This window comes from Mauremys reevesii, linkage group 9, assembly GCF_016161935.1.
Source record: "Mauremys reevesii isolate NIE-2019 linkage group 9, ASM1616193v1, whole genome shotgun sequence".
Lineage (NCBI taxonomy): Eukaryota > Metazoa > Chordata > Testudines > Geoemydidae > Mauremys > Mauremys reevesii.
The window spans coordinates 51662554-51684656 of NC_052631.1; the positions used below are offsets into that span (position 1 = coordinate 51662554).

General features: G+C 44.9%; 1 protein-coding gene across 2 annotated transcripts in view; it reads right to left on the bottom strand.

Annotated features, from left to right (window-relative positions):
* Positions 1–378: 378 nt before the first annotated feature.
* Positions 379–22103, bottom strand: part of LOC120372329 (alpha-1,4-N-acetylglucosaminyltransferase-like) — a 29975-nt gene continuing 8250 nt past the window's right edge. The window contains exons 1-3 of one of the 2 annotated variants that reach the window (XM_039489359.1): positions 18709–18726; positions 2328–2762; positions 379–1152 (exon numbers count right to left, since the gene is read on the bottom strand). In XM_039489359.1, coding sequence (XP_039345293.1) covers positions 541–1152; positions 2328–2762; positions 18709–18711 — 1050 coding nt within the window. In that variant the 5' untranslated portion in view covers positions 18712–18726 and the 3' untranslated portion in view covers positions 379–540. Of the gene's footprint in view, positions 1153–2327; positions 2763–18708; positions 18727–22103 lie in introns of those variants that run through there. The other variant, XM_039489360.1, reaches the window with a different exon arrangement.

The window sequence follows — 22103 nt, forward strand, 5'->3', positions numbered from 1 at the left end:
AATCACACAGCAAATGACAGGGCAAAATTTCCGAAATCATCTAAGAGGCCAGATTGTTGAAGGCATTTAGGCCCCTAAAGATGCAGATAGATGCCTAATGGGATTTGAAAAAGCACTTATCTGCATCTGCAGGCACCAAATACCTTGGAAAATGTGACCCTTGGGTTCCTAGGTCCCACTGATTTTCAGTGGATCTTTGGCTCCCAAAGCCAACATGACTTGAAAGTGGGACTCAGGCTCCTAGATCACTTAGCTGCTTTGGAAACTTTTACTCTAAAGGACAAAATATACTTACCATTGGTGATGACATGATATTTACCCCCCTCCCGCACCCCCCCCCCCACACCTTCCTACTCATTTCATTAGGTCCTGGGGAAACTTGGGAAAAGAAGTGGTTTCTGAGAGGTTCTCTCCTACAAAGTGGTCTGCAGACAGAAAATGGCTGAGCGTCACTGACTAAGAGGAGGTACACATTGTGTAGTTTATTTTAGTCAAAAGACTATCAGGGCTGGAAAGAACACCTCGTTCTGCTAGATCCAGTCATTCAGTCTTGTTTTGTTGCATATGACCACTGCCTTCTGTGCCTTGAATAAGGTCCTTATAAGTGGTGGGGCAGTATGTTTTGTACAGATTTTCCACTAACGTGTTACTTCCTGCAACCACAGTCTTGTGTTCCTTGTTCATGAAATTCCACAGGTGCAAAGCATAGGAGTTGTTGAAGTCAGGGCTTCTCTTCCAAACCTTGTAGTACTGCCTCCATGCTGGGTAAGGGATGGGGTGGAAACGCTGAGGATGTAAGAAGGAAAAGTTCTGACAGCTCTGATCCTCCACATTATGGAAATTGGTCAGGTTACACAAGGCTCGCAGCCTTCTCGTCATTAAGATGGGTCCTTGGTTTCCCCAAATGCGTCCATTGTAGTTTCGAACAAAATCTTTCATGCAATCCCAAATGAACCAGTGATGGCGAGGAAAGCCAAAAACCCCACTGCTGGAGACCTTGGAAGCCTCAGCCGATAGGAAGTTTGCCAGTGTAATAGGCCTGATGGAGATGACATCTGTGTCCATGTAGATCCCACCGTATTTCCAGATCAGTGCAAGTCTGCAGGCATCAGAGCTGATATGAACCCAGTGCTTTTCCTGGGTTGCTTTTACCTGCAGAGATGGAAAGGGATCACAGATGCAATGGACTCCACTTCAAAATTTCTAAACACCTGATCCCATTAGCTATATATTCTATAAAACTCTCAGCAGTGTCTAGCCTCACTTTAATCTCTTTAAAAATTAATGGCCATTTTTCTTTTCTAGCTATGAAACTTTGCTGGAAAAAGGCAAGAGCAGATGTAGATTTTGTTCAACATGATTCTACAAGTATTTCCAAGGTGCAGTAAACTCCAAGGAAACATGCAGTGTTTATGAAATAATGAGAATATGAATCAAACTGTTATTTCCACAAAAACAACCCTGCCTCATCTCACTTTACACACTCACTGTCTGATCCAAAGCCCGTGAGATTCAACTGAAAGATTCTCATTGACTTCAGTAGGTTTTGGAATAGGCCCCTCCTGGCAATCTCTAAAGAGGATAAAAAGTGAGAGAGAAATTTAGGCCTTGGGTTATGCTGGTGCACGGAGGGCTGGAGAACCAGTATAGCAGCCAGCTCCCTGTTTATTCTCCAGATTCTCCAGTTTCATTTAAAAATAATTAAAATAAAGAAGTCCTTAGCTGTAATGGTTGCCAATAGACCCATGAAGCAAGTGCAGACTAATGCAGTGATGCCTGCCTGAGTTTTCAGACAGGACTCAAAGGACTCGGAACAAGAACTCAAAGGAGTGTGAACTCCCTGAACCACAGTGCTGAGAAGCATGGGTGGAGCTTGGAAGAGCATCACTGCCTTTTGCCCCCAAAACTGACCTCTGAATGACCCTCTCACTTCTAGAGCTTGTCCACAGACATTTCATTGCTGTTTCTGACACCTTTAAGAAGCACTGAAATCATTTTTGCAAACAGTAAAAGCTCACTTTAAATTCATGCTGACTGAAATTTTTCAAATACAACATTTTTTATCAATACATTGCCTTTTTTGAAAAGATGGTGATTAACCATATTTTATCAAAATGGTTAATCAAAATCATTATTGAAATTTGCCATTTACATTAACTCCTGTCATCAGGAGATGGTAAATGTCCATAACAATTGCAATAAATATTTTGACTAATGCCTGGCAAACTGTCATAAACAAGGGGTCCATATTGGGTGCAACAAAACGACAACAGCTTCATTTTCCACCACCTCTATTTTAAATCTTGTTCAAAAACATTTCCTCTCACCTTATGATACCATGGGAGCAGAGGTGTCTCCTGGAACAAAGTTTCCATCTGTAAAGGAAAAATGAAGACATTCTTCATAGCAGATAAAAGTGAGAAGGCTGCATAAGTGGAATTTGAATCCAGCCATGTGCTATTGTTCAGCCCTTTCATGAAGAAAACAACAGGTCTGTCATGGTAGATCCTGGCAGCAGATTCCACAGAACATGAAACCAGTGGAGGAGGCTCAAGGCGATCTGTGATCTCCACAAAGATGATGCTTCTGCTCTGGCTCATAACATCCTCTTGTGTCAGGAATCGCTTAGTACTAGGCATGCAAGAGAAGATGCAGCCAGACTGTAGGGAGAGTTTATAGACAATGGCTAAGACAAAGACAAAAAGGAACCAGAGCACTATTTGAGTCTCCTTCAACATTCTTGCTTCTCCTTGGACATCTGTCTTTTAATAAAAAACAAACAAACAAACAAAGTCAATGTCAGTGGTTCATTCTTTATCGCTGGGAGAAAAATGTTTCAGGACAGGATTTCCAAAATTATTATTACCTTGGATTATTTCTTATGCGATTGACAGCATATTACAAAACTGGGGAATCAAGTGTTAAACCAATCACGTTCCTGAGCTGGCATCAGCCTCTTTGACTCAGGCTGCAGTTTATGAAAATGACTTGTCAACTGTGTATGGGTTGGAGCCCTGAAGTTTGCAGTCCTCAAACCAGAGATGTTCTTACTGAACTTAATGGAATTCAGTGGCAACGAAAAGGGCCCTAGATCATAACAGGAAGGAGAAACTGCCTGGACTCTAGTTGAGCAGCATGCTGCACACAAGCAAGGAACCCTCCTGAGCTAAGGTAGTGGGTGTTTGAAGAAGGCCCAGTTAAAGGCCCTGATGAACAACCTTCTCTCTTGTCTTGGGAGCTCCATATAAGGGAGCAGAAGAGTCAGTCACTCACACCTTTCAGATCATATGAAATCCCAAAAGAAGGGGGTAGTGTATTTTTGTATGTATATTCTCACTGCAGGTCATTAGTAATATTAGAAGAAACTTAGTCTACTTGGCTGTGCAGTCCCTGTGGAACCCAGGGTTATTATCCATTCACCCTCTACCCGGTATTTTATTTTGGCTGCGTAAAGTGAAAAATAAATGCATAGGCCAAATTCAGCATTCCTGCCCAATCCCAGTAGATCAGAAGTTGCTGCATGCGAGGCAGGTAAAGTTAGGAGATTACACCCACGTTTATTTATCTGGTAACTTCTTTTATTAACTAATTAAACAGATCAGAATATAGACAAAGTACCATGTACTGCTCACCAATTATCAGACACAGATGAAGATGATATGTTGGGGAAGAGTCAACATGGCTTTTTGTAAAGGGAAATCATGCCTCACTGATCTATTAGAATTCTTTAAGGAGGTCAACAAGTATATGGACAAGGGTGATCCAGTTGATATTGCGTACTTGGGCTTTCAGAAAGCCTGTGACAAGGTCCCTCACCAAAAGCTCTTAAATAAAGTGAGCAACTGTGGGATAAGAGGGAAGGTCTTCTCATGGATTAGTACTTTGTTAAAAGATAGGAAACAAAGGGTAGGAATAAATGGCCAGTTTTCACAGCGGAGAGAAGTAAATATCAGTGAAGGATCAGTACTGATATTGGTGTTGTTCAACATATTCATAAGTGATCTGGAAAAGGGGGTAAACAATCAGATGGAAAAGTTTGCAAGTGATGCAAAATTAATCAAGTTAGTTAAGTCCAAACCTGACTGTGAAATGTTACAAAGGGATCTCACAAAATTGGGTGACTGGGCAAGAAAACGGCAGATGAAATTCAATGTTGATAAATGCAAAGTAATGCACATTGGCAGACATAATCTCAACTATACATACAATATGTTGGGGTCTAAATTAGCTGTTACCACTCAAAAAAGATCTTGGAGTCATTGTGGATAGTCCCCTAAACATCTGCTCAATGTGAAGCAGCAGTCAAAAAAGCGAACAGAATGCTACGAAGCATTAGGAAAAGGATAGATAAGACATCAAATATCATAGTGCCACTATATAAATCCATGATATGCCCACACCTTTAATACTGCAGGCAGTTCTGTTTGCCCCATCTCAAAAAAAGATATTTTAGAGTTGCAAAAAATACAGAGAAGGGCAACAAAAATGATTAGGGGTATGGAACAGCTGCAATATGAAGAGAGATTACAAAGACCAGGATTGCTCAGCTTAGAAATGAGACAACAAATGGGGAATAAAATAAAGTAGTATCTAATCATGAACATGTGGAGAAAGTGAATAGAGGAATGTTATTTAATCCTCCAGATAATATAAGAATCAGGGGTCACCCAATGAAATGAATACAGTAGGCAACAGGTTTAAAACAAACAAAAGGGAGTACTTTTTCCTACAATACACAGTCAACCTGTGGAACTCGTTGCCAGGGGATGTTGTAAAGGCCAAAAATATAACTGGTTTAAAAAAAGAATTAGATAAGTTCAGAGAGGAGAGGTCCATCACTGGCTATTGGCCAAGATGATCAAGAATGCAACCCCATGATCAGAGGTTTAGGGACGCACAGACTGCCAAAAGCTGAGATGGGATGACAGGGGATGGATCACTCAAAATTACCTTGTTCTGTTCATTCCTTTTGAAGCATGTGGCACTGACCAAGGTGGGTGTCACAGCGTGCGCCACTCACCTCCTGTCTGGCACCTCTTGCTGATCACTCTGGGGATTAGTGCTTGAGGTCAACACCCCCTTCCACAGTTTGCATGCTGTCACACCATCTCTCTCTCTCTGGCCTGCAGCCCCTCTCTCATTCCAGGAACCGCAGTGTCCTCTTCGTGACTTGGCTTCCAGCCAGGTCGAACAGCATTCCCCCACTTCCAGGGTACAGTCCTTCAAATCTCTGTCACTTTTGCAGTGACTCAGGCAGTCTTCCTATTCACTGCCCTGCTGGTGCCACATGGCAGGTAGGGGAACCCGGGTAGCTCCAGTCCAGGGACCCTCAACCCAGCAGTTCTGGATTTTCCTCTCCCAGCCCTCACTGCTCCTTCCCTGGACTGCTTCCTACAACTCCTGGTTCCCCTCCTTTCTGTGGGTAGATCAGCTCCAGCCACTCCTCCCTCTTCCCAAGGCGTGACTGCCCTTTCCTAGCAGCAGCCCCTCTGTTGCCAGCTTCTTGGCTTTATGGGCCCTGCCTGTTCCTGCCTAGGTGAACCTGCTTGCAATCAGTTCCCTGCTCCATGGCTCTTAGTCTTCCTCCAGGTGCCAGCTGTGGAGTTAATAGGCCTACCTCCCTCCAGTCTGTGTGGGGTGGACACCCCATCACATACTCTCCCTCTCAAGATTGCTACCCATGGGAGGGAAGGGAGCAAGTATCATCTCCCCTGCTGCTTACATAGTAAGCACACAGACCATCCCTCTCCTGCTTTATATCACCGTTCATGAGAAACACCCCCCATGTCATCTCTTAATTTCTTCCACTAGGTTTTCAGGTGATACACAGCCGCCTGAAAGGCCTGCTCTGTAGCTACCAGTCTCCCCTGCAGCTGCTTCATCTTCTCCAGTGAGTCCCCCAGCACCCTCTCTCCCAGAGTCTGAATCCCCACAGTCTTGTGGTTCATCCTGTTGCTAATTCCTACACGCTTCAGCTTAAATTAAAGGGCCCAGGGCTCCCTTCAGTGGCTGGAGCACCGGGCCGTATAAATCCCCACTCAAGCCCAGCTGTCAGAGCTCTGGTGGTGCTTTAAAGGGCCCGGGGCTCCTCGCAGTGGCCGGAGCACCGGGCCTTTTAAATCCCCGCCCGAGCCCAGCTGCCGAAGCTCCAGCAGTGCTTTAAAGGGCCTGGGGCTCCCCACAGCGGCAGGAGCACTGGGTCCTTTAAATCCCTGCCCGAGCCTGGCTGCTGCTCCAAAAGCGCTTTAAAGGGCCGGGGCTCCCCACAGCGGCTGGAGCCCTGGGCCCTTTAAATCACCGCCGCGGAAGCCGGTCCAGTCCGGCATGGATTACTGGCTCTTGCCACAAGTACTCCTGTTCTTTTTGCGGATACAGACTAACACAGCTGCTACTTTGAAACATGGCCTATGAGGGAAGATTGAAAAAAAAATGGTTTGTTTAGTCTGGAGAAGAGAAGACTGAAAGGGGACATGGTAACTGTTTTCAAGTACATAAAATGTTTTTATAAGCGGATTGGAGTAAAATTGTTCTTGTTAAGCTCTGAGAATAGGACAAGAAGCAATGAGCTTAAATTGCGGCAACGGCAGTTTAAGTTCGACATTAGCAAAAACTTCCTAACTCTCTGGGTGGTTAAGCACTGGAAGAAATTGCTCAGGGAGGTTGTGGAATCTCCATCACTAGGATTTTTTAAGAACAGGTTAGACAAACACCTATCAGGGCTGGTATAGTCTAAATAATGCTTAGTCCTACCATGAGTGCAGAGGACTGGACTAGATGACCTCTCGAGGTCCCTTCCAGTCCTACGATTCTATGATTTACTGGTGATTAGACTGTACCTTACTTTAATAAGTATTTCACAGACTGAGTTGAGGGAATTATCACACAACGTTGCCAGTACTTTAACAAGCTGGCATTCTTCATAGTCTTTCTCACAGCCTCATCCCCTTTTCCATATTGTGTTTGAAATATTGAAACACCCAAGAGAAAAAGAAATATCTTGTCAAGGAGGGCCAGGAAGTTGGCATCTTGTTTGATGCACAAGAAAAAACAACCACTTGACCGGGTAATTTATTTACCCTGATGAGATAGTTCCTGGGTGTGTTTACAGTCTAAAATGAAAGCTTCTGTAGTTAATCCCACATGCATATGCACCAGTTTACCAGCATATACAAATGTGAGCTGCTCATCATCCTTTTTTATATAATCCACAAAGGCTTTATTGTAGGAAAAGCAATCCATATAGTTGTACAAAGAGTAAGTCTACATATTCCCATGAGTCTCTGGATTTTCCTTGCAAGTTTTGCCACTACTCATTTTTACAGAAGTTGGACTTGGGACAGTCCTATCAGCAGGAAGTCTTAAACAAGCAACTGCATTCTCTTCTTGCATTGTTGGTGATGTGTTGAGTACACCAGAGTCCACTTGTCCTGTGTCAGGTAAAGCCAAATCCTTTGGGGTCACAGCAGATTGGATCCTATCTAATACACTGCCATGGTCACAGCTACATCCATAGTTTATCATATAAGTGAGTTCACAGGTAAATTCTTCAGTGCCCAAGCAGTCAGGTTAATCTGTTATAACAGGCTAGAAATGCTTGCATTTTCTACTAACTAAAGTCCTCTTTCTGTTTTGAGCTCTCATACTTTTGGGGAAATTTTATGTAAAGATTCAGCCCTACCTCCTTACGTGCCATTGCTCCAAGTTGCAATGAATTCTCCAGGGCTACATTCCCTGAGTTATAAAGAGGGTTTGTCAAGTAACTTTTTCTTGTCCTTGTTTTTCCTTTTCCATCTGTACATGTATGGGAGGTTCTCTTGCAGCCTTATCATGTTCAATCTCAAACTGGGGAAATATGGCCCAGATATGATGTCCCAGAAAAATATATTATTGTTCTTGTTATTACATGTATTTGTAAGGCACCCATCACTATATGTATCTGGTCACACTTTAAATGAATTAAATTGTTTCAATGAGAAAATCAGCAGGTGACTTGTCACAATCCAGTAATTGCCATGTTGTTAAGAAAGATGTGAAAGGCTCTTATGATTTTATCTTTCAAACAGTGTATTAACAGTTTAAAGGCCACACTCCAGAAGTAGTATGTTCAGATCTGGATTCATTTGCTAACACTTTAGGGCCATCATAACATCAGCCTCTGTCTGGATAAGATTGCCCTCAGCCATGCCCAAATCCCAGCAAGACAGGTTCAACTGGTAATCAACTGCATAAGCCTGGCCCAGTGAAACAGACAGAGAAGTGAGTGTCATTGGCATATTGTTTATTTGTTTTGATTAGAGACATCACATCTGGAAACAGCTGTGCTATCCTCCCTACAAGCCAGCCTCATTTACATGCTGGACAGAATGGGACAACAAAGTAGAACTCTCTGGTGCTCCACACAGGACAGAGGCACACAACAATTACCGAACAGTACCCATTGAGTCCTCTGGTGCAGAGAAGAATGGAGACAGTGAAGGGTGGCTGTCCATCACTGACAGAGGCTGTAGTTTTCCACTGGTACTAATGCGGAGAGTGACCTAGATGATATATATGAGGGAAGGGAGCAGAAGGAGACTCCACCAATTGGAAGGCATGAAATGGGATCCTAGGGATGTGGGTTCCATGATCACTGCTCCCAAGAGAAGGAGGTGGGTGGTGGTGGTCAGGGACTCCGTCCTCAGGGGGACTGAGTCATCTATCTGCCATCCCAACTGGGAAAACTGAGAAGGGTGCTGCTTGCCAGGAGCTAGGATTCACGATGTGATGGAGAGACTGCCGAGACTCATCATGTCCTCAGATCGCTACCCCTTCCTGCTTCTCCATGGGGGCACCAATGATACTGCCAAGAATGACCTTGAGCAGATCACTGCAGACTATGTGGCTCTAGGAAGAAGGATAAAGGAGTTTGAGGTGCTAGTGGTGTTCTCGTCCATCTTCCCTTTGCAAGGAAAAGGCCTGGGTAGAGACCATCAAATCGTGGAAGTCAATGAATGGCTACGTAGGTGGTGTTGGAGAGAAGGCTTTGGATTCTTTGACCATGGGATGGTGTTCCAAGAAGAAGGATTGCTAGGCAGAGATGGGCTCTGGAAGGAAGAGAGGGAAGAGAGGGAAGAGCACCTAAGGAAGAGAGGGAAGAGCATCTTTGCAAGCAGGCTGGCTAACCTAGTGGGGAGGGCTTTAAACTAGGTTCACCGGGGGAAGGAGACCAAAGCCCTGAGGTAACTGGGGAAATAGGATGCATGAGTGGGAGAGCGCAAGAGGGGAGAACTCCTGTCTCATACTGAGAAAGCGGGACAATCAGCGAGTTATCTTAAGTGCCTATACACAGATGCAGGAACCCTGGGAAACAAGCAGAGAGAACTGGAAGTCCTGGCACAGTCAGGGAATTATGATGTGATTGGAGTAACAGAGACTTGGTGGGATAACTCACATGACTGGAGTACTGTCATGGATGGATATAAACTGTTCAGGAAGGACAGGCAGGGCATAAAAGGTGGGGGAGTGCCATTATATGTAAGAGAACAGTATGACTGCTCAAAGCTCCAGTATGAAACTACAGAAAAATCTGAGAGTCTCTAGATTAAGTTTAGAAGTGTGAGCAACAAGGGTGATGTTGTGGTGGGAGTCTGCTTTAGACCACCAGACCAGGGGGATGAGGTGGACGACGCTTTCTTCTGGCAACTAACAGAAGTTACTATATCGCAGGCCCTGGTTCTCATAGGGACTTCAATCACCCTGATATCTGCTAGGAGAGCAATACAGTGGTGCACAAATGATCCAGGAAGTTTTTGGAAAGTGTAGGGGACAATTTCCTGGTGTAAGTGCTGGAGGAACCAACTAGGGGCAGAGCTCTTCTTGACCTGCTGCTCACAAACGGGGAAAAATTAGTAGAGGAAGCAAAAGTGGATGGGAACCTGGGCGGCAGTGACCATGAGATGGTCGAGTTCAGGATCCTGACACAAGGAAGAAAGGCGAGCAGCAAAATATGGACCCTGGACTTCAGAAAAGCAGACTTTGACTCCCTCAGGGAACTGATGGGCAGGATCCCCTGAGAGAATAACATGAGGGGAAAAGGAGACCAGGAGAGCTGGCTGTATTTTAAAGAATCCTTGTTGAGGTTGCAGGAACAAACCATCCCAATGTGTAGAAAGAATAGTAAATATGGCAGGTGACCAGCTTGGCTTAACAGTGAAATCCTTGCTGATCTTAAACACAAAAAAGAACCTTTACAAGAAGTGGAAGATTGGACAAATGACCAGGGAGGAGTATAAAAATATTGCTCAGACATGCAGGCTTGAAATCAGGAAGCACAGCATGGGGAGAAGGTGACCAGCCCTCTGTAGAGAAAGAAGTGGTTCAGGACTGTCATAAGTAGTTAGTTAAGGGTTAAGGTCTACCTGTAAAGGGTTAACTACCCTAGAGGCTCAGCCGGAGCCTGAAATAACACCTCGTGGACCAGCGGAGAGCGGTTCACAGTCAACTGAAACAATCTCATCACCTACATCACTTCCAGAGGAACTGGTGTCTCCCGCCTCAAGGGAACAGTTCCAGACAGAGCAGGAAGCCGATGACAGCCTCAAGCAGCATGGGCGCGGGCACACAGCAACCCCCCTCTCAGCGTTGTGGACCAAGACTTTTATACAAGGAAAGTCTTTATGGTGGACACAGGAGGGCTGGCATCCTCAAAAACGGTTGTTAGTTCCGATGCAAGAAAAAAAAGCTCTTAGCTTAGCCCATGATCCATCCCAGTGGCCATGGGGGGGTGAACAAAAAAGAACAGTTTGGAAGGTCCGACTGGGAGGGAGGGGGGGATGGGCGTTGAGCAAGTATGTGTCCGGTCTTGTGAGGTATGCCAAAAAAAAGAAACCTCAAGACCAGGTCAAGGCCCTCCCCTCCCATCCACCCATCATTGAGGTCCCATTCAGCAGTGGCTAGATATGGATATTCCTTTCCCCCCCCCAAAAAAGAGGAAAGCAGTACATACTGACTTTTGTGGACTTTGCTACCAGATGGGGGAAGCAGTAGCTCTAGGGCAACACCAGGGCTCAAACGGTGTGCCAGGCCTTAACTGACATTTTTACCAGGGTGGGTTGGCCCTCTGAAATTCTTACAGATTCGAACACAAATTCTATCAGGGACCATGAAAAAAGACCTGAAACTCATGGGTGTGGTGCATTTTTTGCACCACCCCCACCACCACCACCATAATAATGGCCTAGAAGGTTTAATGGAACATTGGGGGCATGATCCCATAAATCGTCAATGAACACTCCAATAATTGGGATCTAGTGTTACAACAGTTGCTGTTTGCCTACAGGGCTGTTCCACATCCCAGTTTAGGATTCTCACCATTCGAGGCTGGTATATGCCATGAGGTTAGGGGGCCATTACAGCTGGTAAGCAGCAATGGGAGGGTTTACACCTCCTCCAGGGACTAACATTCTGGACTTTGTAAGCAACAAACAAAAACCCTCCGAGACTCTGCCCTTGCTTCGAGAGAGAGAAGAAGAGAGATGAAGAGCAAAAAAAGGTCTATGATCATCATGCCAAGGAGCGGAGGTGTGTCAAGGGGGGTGGGAGGGAGGGGTGGTCAGGAAGGCAAAAGGAAGAGCGGAGAGGAAGGATGGAAGGAAGGGACTGCATTGGGACAGGAGCACCTGGACTCCCTCAATACATTCATGATTCTCTTCCCTCCTCTAAAAAGTTTAAAGTGTTTTATGTTAACTCTAACTTTATCCCAGAGAATTACAGGTCTGTCACTTTACAGTTCAGGAAGGAGATGACACGAGTGGCCTGAAGGTGTCTACTACGAAGGTAAAAAGAAATGGTGGGTGGAAAGGGTGACCCCACACACAACAACCCTGCAACGTCAGCAGCAACAACAGATCAAGGAGCACTGCACTCACTTCCTTGTTCTCAGCCAGCACCAGGACGGACTGAGCCTGCCTGCCACTCATTGACACAGGTAATGCTCACCCGGACCCCCCCCCCCCACAGGGTGTCCCAACCTCATGCCAAAGTTGCTATAAAACAGGAGATTGAACATGTGTTGGATGGGGGTCATCCGCCCCCTTCCAGTGCATGGGCATCTCCAGTGGTCTGGTTCCCCAAAACCAGAATGGGATAAAATTTTGTTGTGTGGACTACCGCTGTAATAAAATGCTGTAACTCGTCAGACAACTATCCAATGCCACGCACTGATGAGCTGGTGGAAAGAGGGGGGAATAATTCATCATTCTTCTTTGATTTAACCAAGGGATACTGGCAGGCACCACTAGATGAACCCGCCAATGAAAAAATCTCACTCATCACCACTATGCAGGGGGTGTACTGTGCTTCCATCCTCGGACTCGACGGCCACCTGCAACCTGCCACCTCCAAAGGCTGGTGGATGGTCTACTAGCAGGATTGGAAGACTGTGCATGCCATGATGCATTTGATTTTTTCATTTTTTCCTGATTCATGGCTGAACACACAGAAAATGGTTTTGGCTGGTTTTGGCGCAGCAGGCACTGTTAAGGCCAAAAAAAAAAAAAAAAAGTGTCAAATAGGCCAAACAGGACACCAGGTGGGTCAAGGTCAGGTGGGTCACTACAGGCCAGGCCCAGGGGCTGCCAAGGTGGAGGCTATCCAACAGTGCAAAAAAGTCAAAATCAATCCTTCTTAGGTTTCTTTTGGGCCATTATTGTACCATTACAGCGCCAGCCACTGCCCACTAACTGATATCTGACCCACTAACTGAAGCCACCAGGAAAAAAAAGTGAGTGGATGAGTGTGACAGGTTGTCATAGCCTTTTTATCTTACTGTCTGACCTGACCCTGTCTGACCCTTAAGCCCCTGCGCTACTTGACAAACCTTACCACTGACCACCACTGGCATCTGAACGTAAGGTGGGGGGAATGCAGGAAGGACAGATCAGACCTGTCGTCCTGTCCCTGCTGTCTGTGAAAGCTGGCTGCGCTGTCAGTCCGAAAGTGAAAAAGTGAAAAACGCCATTGTGTATGCCTTGGAAAAGCCCATTGGATACCTTATACTAGCTAGGGGGGCAGTTCCAGCTACAAATGCTGCTGAAATGCTTCACTGGCTAACAATACTTAACAAAAACTAACAAAAAAGAACAAACTCTCTGTTTAGACTTTGATTTTTGATTTTTTTTGAAATTCAACATCCAGGAGCTTCCAACAAAGTTGCTGATGCACAGTCTCCCAGAATCTAGTGTGTATAAAGTGGTTATAAACTGTTCTGTATATGTAATGTAGTATGTAGTATAGTACATGTATTGTTTTTGTTTGGTTTTGGATTTTTTTGCAGTTCACCAAGTCACCGCCAGTGCTCCCACTGTTGGTGATTTGGGGGCGTGTTTAGTTAAGGTTTAAGGTCTTAAGGTAAAGGGTTAACACAGACCTGATGGAACACCTGACCAAAGGACCAATCAGGAAGAGAATTTGAAAATCAGAGAATCAATTTGAGCTTTCTCTCTGTTTCTTTCTGTCTTTCTCTGCCGTCTGGACCTACACAGACCAGAGGCAAACCAACACTGCTCATCTTTCTGAACTAATTTCTCCTATTCAACTGCTGAACTACTTTGTAGAAACATAGTAATTGTATGTGAATGTGTGTGCAATTCTGTTCTGTGTGTTTGCATTGATTATTCGTGTTTTGTGTGTATTTGTTTGTAAAGAGAAATTTCTAAAGGTATTATAAGATTAAGGGATTTTCTATGATCTATTCTATTAATAGATTAGAGACTGTGTGTTTTTTTCTCTTTCTTTTTTTTTTCTTTTTTTTTCTCTTTTAATAAACTCTTTAAGTTACTTAAGTTCAGGAAGGAAGGAGGGGAGAAGGGGGTGGAGACAGGGACTGGGGGAAGAGAGAGAGAGCAGAGCAGGAGGAGGAGGGAGGAGAGAGAGGAGGTGTGAGAGGAGAGGGAAGGGATTTGGGTTGGGATTCTGGAGGGAAGGGAGGGGGGAGGAGGGGGGGTCAGACACGGGGACCTGACTGGAACCAGAGCGCAGGGGAATAGAATCCCGGGTGGGGGGTGGGGGGAAAGGTCCCCCCAGGGGGTGAACATTTGAACCAACCCCACAAAGTGGGGGACAAGGACTATTTAGAAAAGCTGGACGAGCACAAGTCCATGGGGCCTGATGTGCTGCATCCGAGGGTGCTAAAGGAGTTAGCGGATGTGATTGCAGAGCCATTGGCCATTATCTTTGAAAACTAATGGCAATCGGGAGAGGTCCCAGATGACTGGAAAAAGGCTACTGTAGTGCCCATCTTTAAAAAAGGGAAGAAGGAGGATCCAGGGAACTACAGGCCAGTCAGCCTCTCCTCAGTCCCTGGAAAAATCATGGAGCAAATCCTCAAGGAATAAATTCTGATGAACTTAGAGGAGAGGAAAGTGGTCAGGAACAGTCAGCATGGATTCACCAAGGGCAAGTCATGCCTGACTAACCTAATTGTTTTCTATGATGAGATAACACTCTGTGGATGAGGGGAAAGCAGTGGATGTGTTATTCCTTGACTTTAGCAAAGCTTTTGATATGGTCTCCCACAGTATTCTTGCTGGAAAGTTTAAGAAGCATGAGCTAGATGAATGGACTATAAGGTGGATAGAAAGCTGGCTAAATCATCGGGCTCAACAGGTAGTGACCAATGGCTCCATGTCTAGTTGGCAGCCGGTATCAAGCGGAGTGCCCCAAGGGTCCGTCTTGGGGCCAGTTTTGTTCAATATCTTCATTAATGATCTGGAGGATGGTGTGGACTGCACCCTCAGCAAGTTTGCAGATGACACTAAACTGGGGGAAGTGGTAGATAAGCTGGAGGGTAGAGATAGGATACAGAGGGACCTAGCAAATTAGAAGATTGGGCCAAAAGAAATCTGATGAGGTTCAACAGGGACAAGTGCAGAGTCCTGCACTTAGGACAGAAGAATCCCATGCACTGCTACAGAGTAGGGACCCAATAGCTAGGCAGCAGTTCTGCAGAAAAGGACCTAGGGGTTACAGTGGATGAGAAGCTGGATATGAGTCAACAGTGTGCCCTTGTTGCCAAGAAGGCTAATGGCATTTTGGGCTGTATAAGTAGGGGCATTGCCAGTAGATTGGGGATGTGATCATTCCCCGCTATTTGGCATTGGTGAGGCCTCATCTGGAGTACTGTGTCCAATTTTGCCCCCCCCCCCACTACAAGAAGGATGTGGAAAAATTGGAAAGAGTCCAGCGGAGGGCAACAAAAATGATTACGGGGCTGGAGCACATGACTTATGAGGAGAGGCTGAGGGAACTGGGATTGTTTAGTCTGCAGAAGAGAAGAATGAGGGGGGATTTGATAGCTGCTTTCAACTACCTGAAAGGGGGTTCAAAAGAGGATGCATCTAGAGTGTTCTCAGTGGTAGCAGATGACAGAACAAGGAGTAATGGTCTCAAGTTGCAGTGGGGGAGGTCTAGGTTGGATATTAGGGGAAACTTTTTCACTAGGAGGGTGGTGAAGCACTGGAATGGGTTACCTAGGGAGGTGGTGGAATCTCCTTCCTTAGAGGTTTTTAAGATCAGGCTTGACAAAGCTATGGCTGGGATGATTTCATTGGGGATTGGTCCTGCTTTGAGCAGGGGATTGGACTAGATGACCTTCTGAGGTCCCTTCCAACCCTGATATTCTATGATTCTATGATTCTAACACCTTTTGGTCATAGGTATCCAAAAGGATGATCTATGCTGAGACATGATTTATTGAGCAGTGTCCCAGCAACAGCTTTTTTCAGCGGCTTCCTGAAAGGAATCGTTAACAGTCCCATCTACTGATGGACCCTTTCTCTCTCTGAAAGGCTTTACCAACAAACAGTGACTGTCAGGGACCAGACCACCTAGGACCAGCTGCTGGCCTGCTCCCTGACTAACTTTGCTACTAGGCAATCAACGAACCCAGAAGCACTGCCTCAGAACTGGCTAAGTGGCCAGAGCTCCTGACTGGCTGCTGGTTTAGCAGCCCTGCTTTAGCTGGCCCCCACAGCAGATCAGCAGCTCTTCAATGAGTACCATGACTGGAGCTGCATTTGCCCTTGTTCCAGTCCTTGCTCCAGCCTCTTGCAGTCCCTGTGCCCCTCCATCTTCTGACTTCAATCCCCAGATCTGCCTCTGGCTTACGACTCTGGTTTACCCTCCGAGTCTGTCATTTGGCTTCTGAGTCCCTCCAGTGCTGACCCTTGGCTTTTTTCCTGTACTCTGCCCATCCTGGACCTAGCTCTAACTGGTAGGCTGAATTCTCACTTCCACCAGTAGGCCTGACCACCCATGACCCAATGTGATGGAATACACCCCTTGTATTCATAGAATCATAGAACATCAGGGTTGGAAGGGACATCAGGAGGTCACCTAGTCCAACCCCCTGCTCAAAGCACAGCCTACACACCATAGTAATAATCTTTGTACAAGTTATGCCTTGTAAGGTGTGACATTATGAGTTTAATATAATATCTCATTGAAAGATGACAGTGCCAGAAAGAGTTAATTAACTCACAGACTGACCAGACCCATGGCTAAACTTTAAAGACTGGTTAAGAAGGTATGTAAATGACTAGAGCTTTGAAATGCAAGTCTGCATTGTGGGTAGGTGTTTGCTTAGGTCTTGTGATATAAGCAAACAAGTCTTGTCTATTGCTATAGCTTTGATTCAAAGATCAAAAAAGGAATATTAACATTTAGAAGACACTTGAGTCAAATAGTATTATTGTCTATATATCTCTTTGAAGGTTCTGGTAACCTGTATCTGAACTGTTTAATGGATAAATTACCCTGTGCTAATTGCCAGGATGTTTGGGAGAAGGAGAGTTAAGCCTATTGTTTTCTCAGGCCAAAAGGCTGCTGGAAATGTATAAGAACCCTGGGACACGATCCTGCTTCATCTCAGATCTGCTTTGGGTTTCAAGAAGGGGAAACCTTAAACCATAAGGATTGAGATCCCCAGTCACTGACTGGAGTCGCCCTGAATATGGACATTGGACTATAATCTATGGACTATATCTAAAAGGACTTTTGGCAACTACAAGCTCATCTCTGCTATGTATCTGAACCTCAGGAATTGAATTCAAGTCTGTCTGTATATTGATCTTTTAACCAGCACTCTCTCTCTTTTCTTTTTTAATAAATTTTAGTTTAGTTAATAAGAATTGGCTATAAGCATGTATTTTGGGTAAGATCTAAGTTATCATTTGACCTGAGTCTGGGGTTTGGGCCTTTGGGATCAGGAGAACCTTTTATATTATATGATGAGATAAGATTTTCAGTAATCATCATCATATCTGACATGTGTGTCTGGATTGAGGCCTGAGGCTGGGCACTTTAAGGGAACTGTGTTATTTGGACTTCTAAGTAACCTGTATGGTAATATAGAAGCTGTTTTCTGCTGGCTTGGTAAATCTAAGTATTGGAATATCCACCAGCATTTGGGGTTTGTCTGCCTCATTCTGTTTGCAGTTCACCCTGATTGAGTGTCCTCAGCTGGCTCCCACAGGCAGCATTGTCACATAAGGTGTCATTAGAAAACTCATAATTTGCTGCTTAGTATTGTCCTGGTAAAATATGTCTGGCAACATTGAATCATAGAGTCATAGGGTGACAAGGGACTGCAAGGGTCATTTAGTCTAACCCTCTGCCAAGATGCAGGATTTCTGACAAGATAGGTGTGACGTTCCCCTCTGGTGTTATCCAGACCAGTGATCTGCTAGGTCACTCCAATCCTTGACTCTGGGAGCCAGCCTTACCCTGCTCTGCTGTGAGAACCCCCACTCCTGGGCTGGTCACACACAGCCTCTGGTATGTAAGCTGCTTCCAGCTACTTGCAAGCGAATGATGCTAACCAATATCTCTGGTCCCAGACACAACCTTAGGAACCTCCATCTTGCAGTGTCACGTTATGCCTGCTGGATGCTGCAAGCTTATATGAGTTCATCAATTTAACAAAGAAATTGATATGTATGAGGCTTGTTATCACAAGGGGAGTTTCTGACACACTTCAAATCAAACACACTGCTTCAGGTAGAATAAACAAACATCTGTATTAACTATGAAAGAGATTTTAAGTGATTATAAGTCAAAGCATAACAAGTCAGATTTGGTCAAATGAAATAAAAGCAAAACACATTCTAAGCTATGTTAACATTTTCAGTGCCCTTATACACTTAGATGCTTTTCACCACAGGCTGGCTGGTTGCTCTTCAGACAGGCTCTCCCCTTGATCAGCGCTTCAGTCGCTTGGTAGTGGTGATGTCTGTAGATGTAGGCGGAAGAGAGAGAACATGGCAAACGCCTCTCCCTTTTATCATGTCCTTTCTTCCCTCTTGGCACCCCAGAGTCAGGTGAGTATTACCTCATTGCAGTCACAAACTGACCAATGGAAGGGGGTTGACTCACTTGAGAGTCTAACAGATTCTTTTGTTGCTGCCTAGGCCAGCGTCCTTTGTTCCTGTGAGGCTGGGCTGGGTTTGTCCCATACCTGCCCTGATGAGGTGTGAACTGCCTCTCTGCTCTTGGAGAGTTTTTGCCTGGGCTTGTTTTAAGCCACGAGGACACATTTTCAGCCTCATAACGATATACATGAAATTATAACCTATAACATTACTATAATGACATTATAACCTACGATAGATAGATAGATAGATAGATAGATAGATAGATAGATAGATAGATAGATATAAAAACCTATAACATTACCATATGACCTCCTGAGGTCTCTTCTAACCCAATCTTCTATGATTCTATGAGTCTATAATAGCACTATAACAACAATGCTCAGTACATCACCAGCCTTCTGAAGACACCCAACAAACTTTGCACTGGATACCACACAATCATTTTACAAGGATGAACATGAGGGTGCTAGGTGTTCCCCTGAGTTACAGAGTGTCATAACAGGTGACTATCCAGCCTCCTTTTGAAAACCTCCAGCTAAGGAGCTGCCACGACTTCCATACGCATCTGTTCCATTGTCCTACTGTTCTTACAATTAGAAAGTTTTTTCCTGAGATTTAATCTAAATCTGCTCTACTGTACTTTGAACTCATTGCCTCTTGTCCTGCCCTCTGTGGCAAAAGAGAACAACTTTTCTCCATCTTTTTTAGGGCAGCCTTTCAAGTGTCTGAAGACCACTATCATATTCTCCCTTAATCTCCCCTTTTCTAAACTAAGAATACCCTGTTCCTTCAGCCTTTGTTCATATGGCTCTCATAGAAACCTCAGAAGGCCATCTTGTCCAACCCCCTGCTTAATGCAGGACCAATCCCCAAATGGCCCCCTCAAGGATTGAACTCACAACCCTGGGTTCAGCAGGTTACTGTTCAAACCACTGAGCTATCCCTCCCTCCCAATACAGCAGAACCAAGTATTGTCCCTGACAGATTTTTGCCCCAGCTCCCTAAATGGCCCCAGTCAAAGATTGAACTCACAACCCTGGGTTCAGCAGGTTACTGTTCAAACCACTGAGCTATTCCTCCCCTCCCAATTCTGTCCCTTTGATTATCTTTGTCACTTGTCTCTAGATCCTTTCCAACTTCTCCACATCCTTTCAATACATTGTTGACCAAAACTGGACACAGTACCCCAGCTGAGATAGAGCGGTACTTTCACCTCCTGTGACTTGTATGCTATTCCTCTGTTAAATCAACCTAAAATTGCATTTGCTTTTTTTGCAACAGCATTGCATTGCTGACTCATGCTGTGGTTGTGATCCACTCCCAGATATTTCTCAGCAGTGCTGCCGCTAAGCCAGTTCCCCTCCCCCCATATTCTGTATTTGTGCATTTGGTTTTTCTTCCTTAAGTGTAGCACCTTACTTGTGTCCTCACTGAATTTCATTTTGTTATCTCTAGCTCACTTCTCTAATTTGTCAAGATCCCGCTGAATTTTAGCTCTGTCCTCCATAGTATTGGCAACCTCCCCAGGTTTCAAGTATCAGAGGGTAGCCGTGTTAGTCTGGATCTGTAAAAGCAGCAAAGAGTCTTGTGGCACCTTATAGACTAACAGACGTTTTGGAGCATGAGCTTTCGTGGGTGAATACCCACTTCGTCGGATGCCCCGACGAAGTGGGTATTCACCCACGAAAGCTCATGCTCCAAAACGTCTGTTAGTCTATAAGGTGCCACAAGACTCTTTGCTGCTCCCCAGGTTTGTGTCATCTGCAAACTTGATCAGTATGCTCTCTATTCCTACATCCAGGTCATTAATAAAGATGTTAAACAACACCAGACCCAGAACAGATCCCTGTGGGACCTCACTTGAGACCTCCCTCCAAACTTACGTCCATTAATAGTTTTGTTTTTGGTTGTTTAACCATTTATGTACCCAGCTTACTTATCAGCATGTCATGTGGGACTGTGTCAGAAGTCTTGCTGAACTCCAGGTATATTATGTCCACTGCATTCCCCCATCCACCAAATCAGTTACCCTTCAAAGGAGGAAATCAATCTGATCCTCTCTGGGTTATCAGACACTTCCAGTATCACCCAAGAGTTCCTTCAGGGTTGCAGGACCCTGCCGAGAATATCTGGCAAACCCCAGCCATCATACCCCCTACCTGCAAAAGGGCAAATTGAAAATACTATGTCCCCTCCAGGGCCTCAGAATTCCTTTTCATGCATCCAGCATCAAATTCACTGGTAGTAGAAGCAGAAAACCAAAAGAACAAACAGTAGCATTTCCAGTCCACTCCTTCTGACAAGGATAGCAAAAGAATGGACCTACTCGGGTGCAAAGTTTATGCATCAATCACGCTACAATTGAGAGTGGTAAACTACGCAGCCCTACTGGCCAAATATGATCACAGAAATTATGGGAAACTCATAGACTTTATTAATGACATCCCAGAGCACAAGAGACAACAATTCAAAGCAGTAGTCTCTGAAGGGCAGATTATTTCCCAACTGTCAATGCAGGTTGCCCTCAATGCTGTGGACACAGCTGCTAAGTCCACTGTCAAGGCCATTGTGATGCATTGGGCTTCATGGTTTGCCTCTTCTTCTGTCCCATGCGAGATATAAAACACCGTGGAGGATCTCCCCTTCGATGGCGAGAAGTTATTTGCAGCAAAAACCAACAAGATGCTGCACATCATGAAGGATTCCAGAACAATGCTCAGAAACCTAGGTATCCATACACCAGCAACTAGAAGAAGACAATACACTTATCAGCCTTACCAGTGCCCATGATGCCTGGCCTACACATAACAACAGAGGCCATAGAACCAGCAGCAGCAACACCGCCAGAGACCAAGGCATCAACGACGACGCCCCACAACATCAGCACTGTCCCAACCCCCTCCATCTAATAAGCAGATTTGAAGACTTTGTTGAGGCTATAGAAGACCTCCCACCCACTCTGTTAGAAGGCTGTCCCTTCACCCTCCCACTTCCCTGGTTCTTGTCACGCAGACAGCAAGCAGCAAAAGACCAGAAGTCCGAAGCACAGACAATGCAATGTTTATTGTGGTTAGTTTCCAAGCAAGCATATTCCAAAGTCCTTCACACCTGTCGGGCTTATCTCTATACACCGATAGAGTCTGTTCCCCAGTGTTCCCTTCCCAGCTCTGACACCACAGAGCCTTGCCTGTGTCCCTGTTCCCTATTCCCCCACTTGGTAAGCATGGTTCCTGTCATAAACAGATAGTTAAGGGTTAAGGTCTCTTTTACCTGTAAAGGGTTAACAAGCTCAGTAACCTGACGGACACCTGACCAGAGGACCAATCAAGGGACAAGATAATTTCAAATCTCTGTGGAGGGAAGTCTTTGTTTGTGTTCTTTGTTTTGGGCGTTGTTCTCTCTTTGGATCTAAGAGGGGCCAGACGTATATCCAGGCTCTCCAAGCTTCCTGAAGTATTTTCTTCTATTCAGTATAGTGAGTATTAGAAAGGCGGATTAGTCTTCTAATTAATTTCTGTATTTGCAAATGTGTGTTTGCTGGAACCCTATTTTATTTTATTTTGTTTGCTGTACTTGTACTTAGGCTAGAGTTTCTCTAGTTTTTACAAGCTGTACCCTGTAAACTTCCATCCTGATTTTACAGAGATAGTGTTTTATTTTTTTTATTTTTTTTAATTAAAAGCTTTTCTTTTTAAG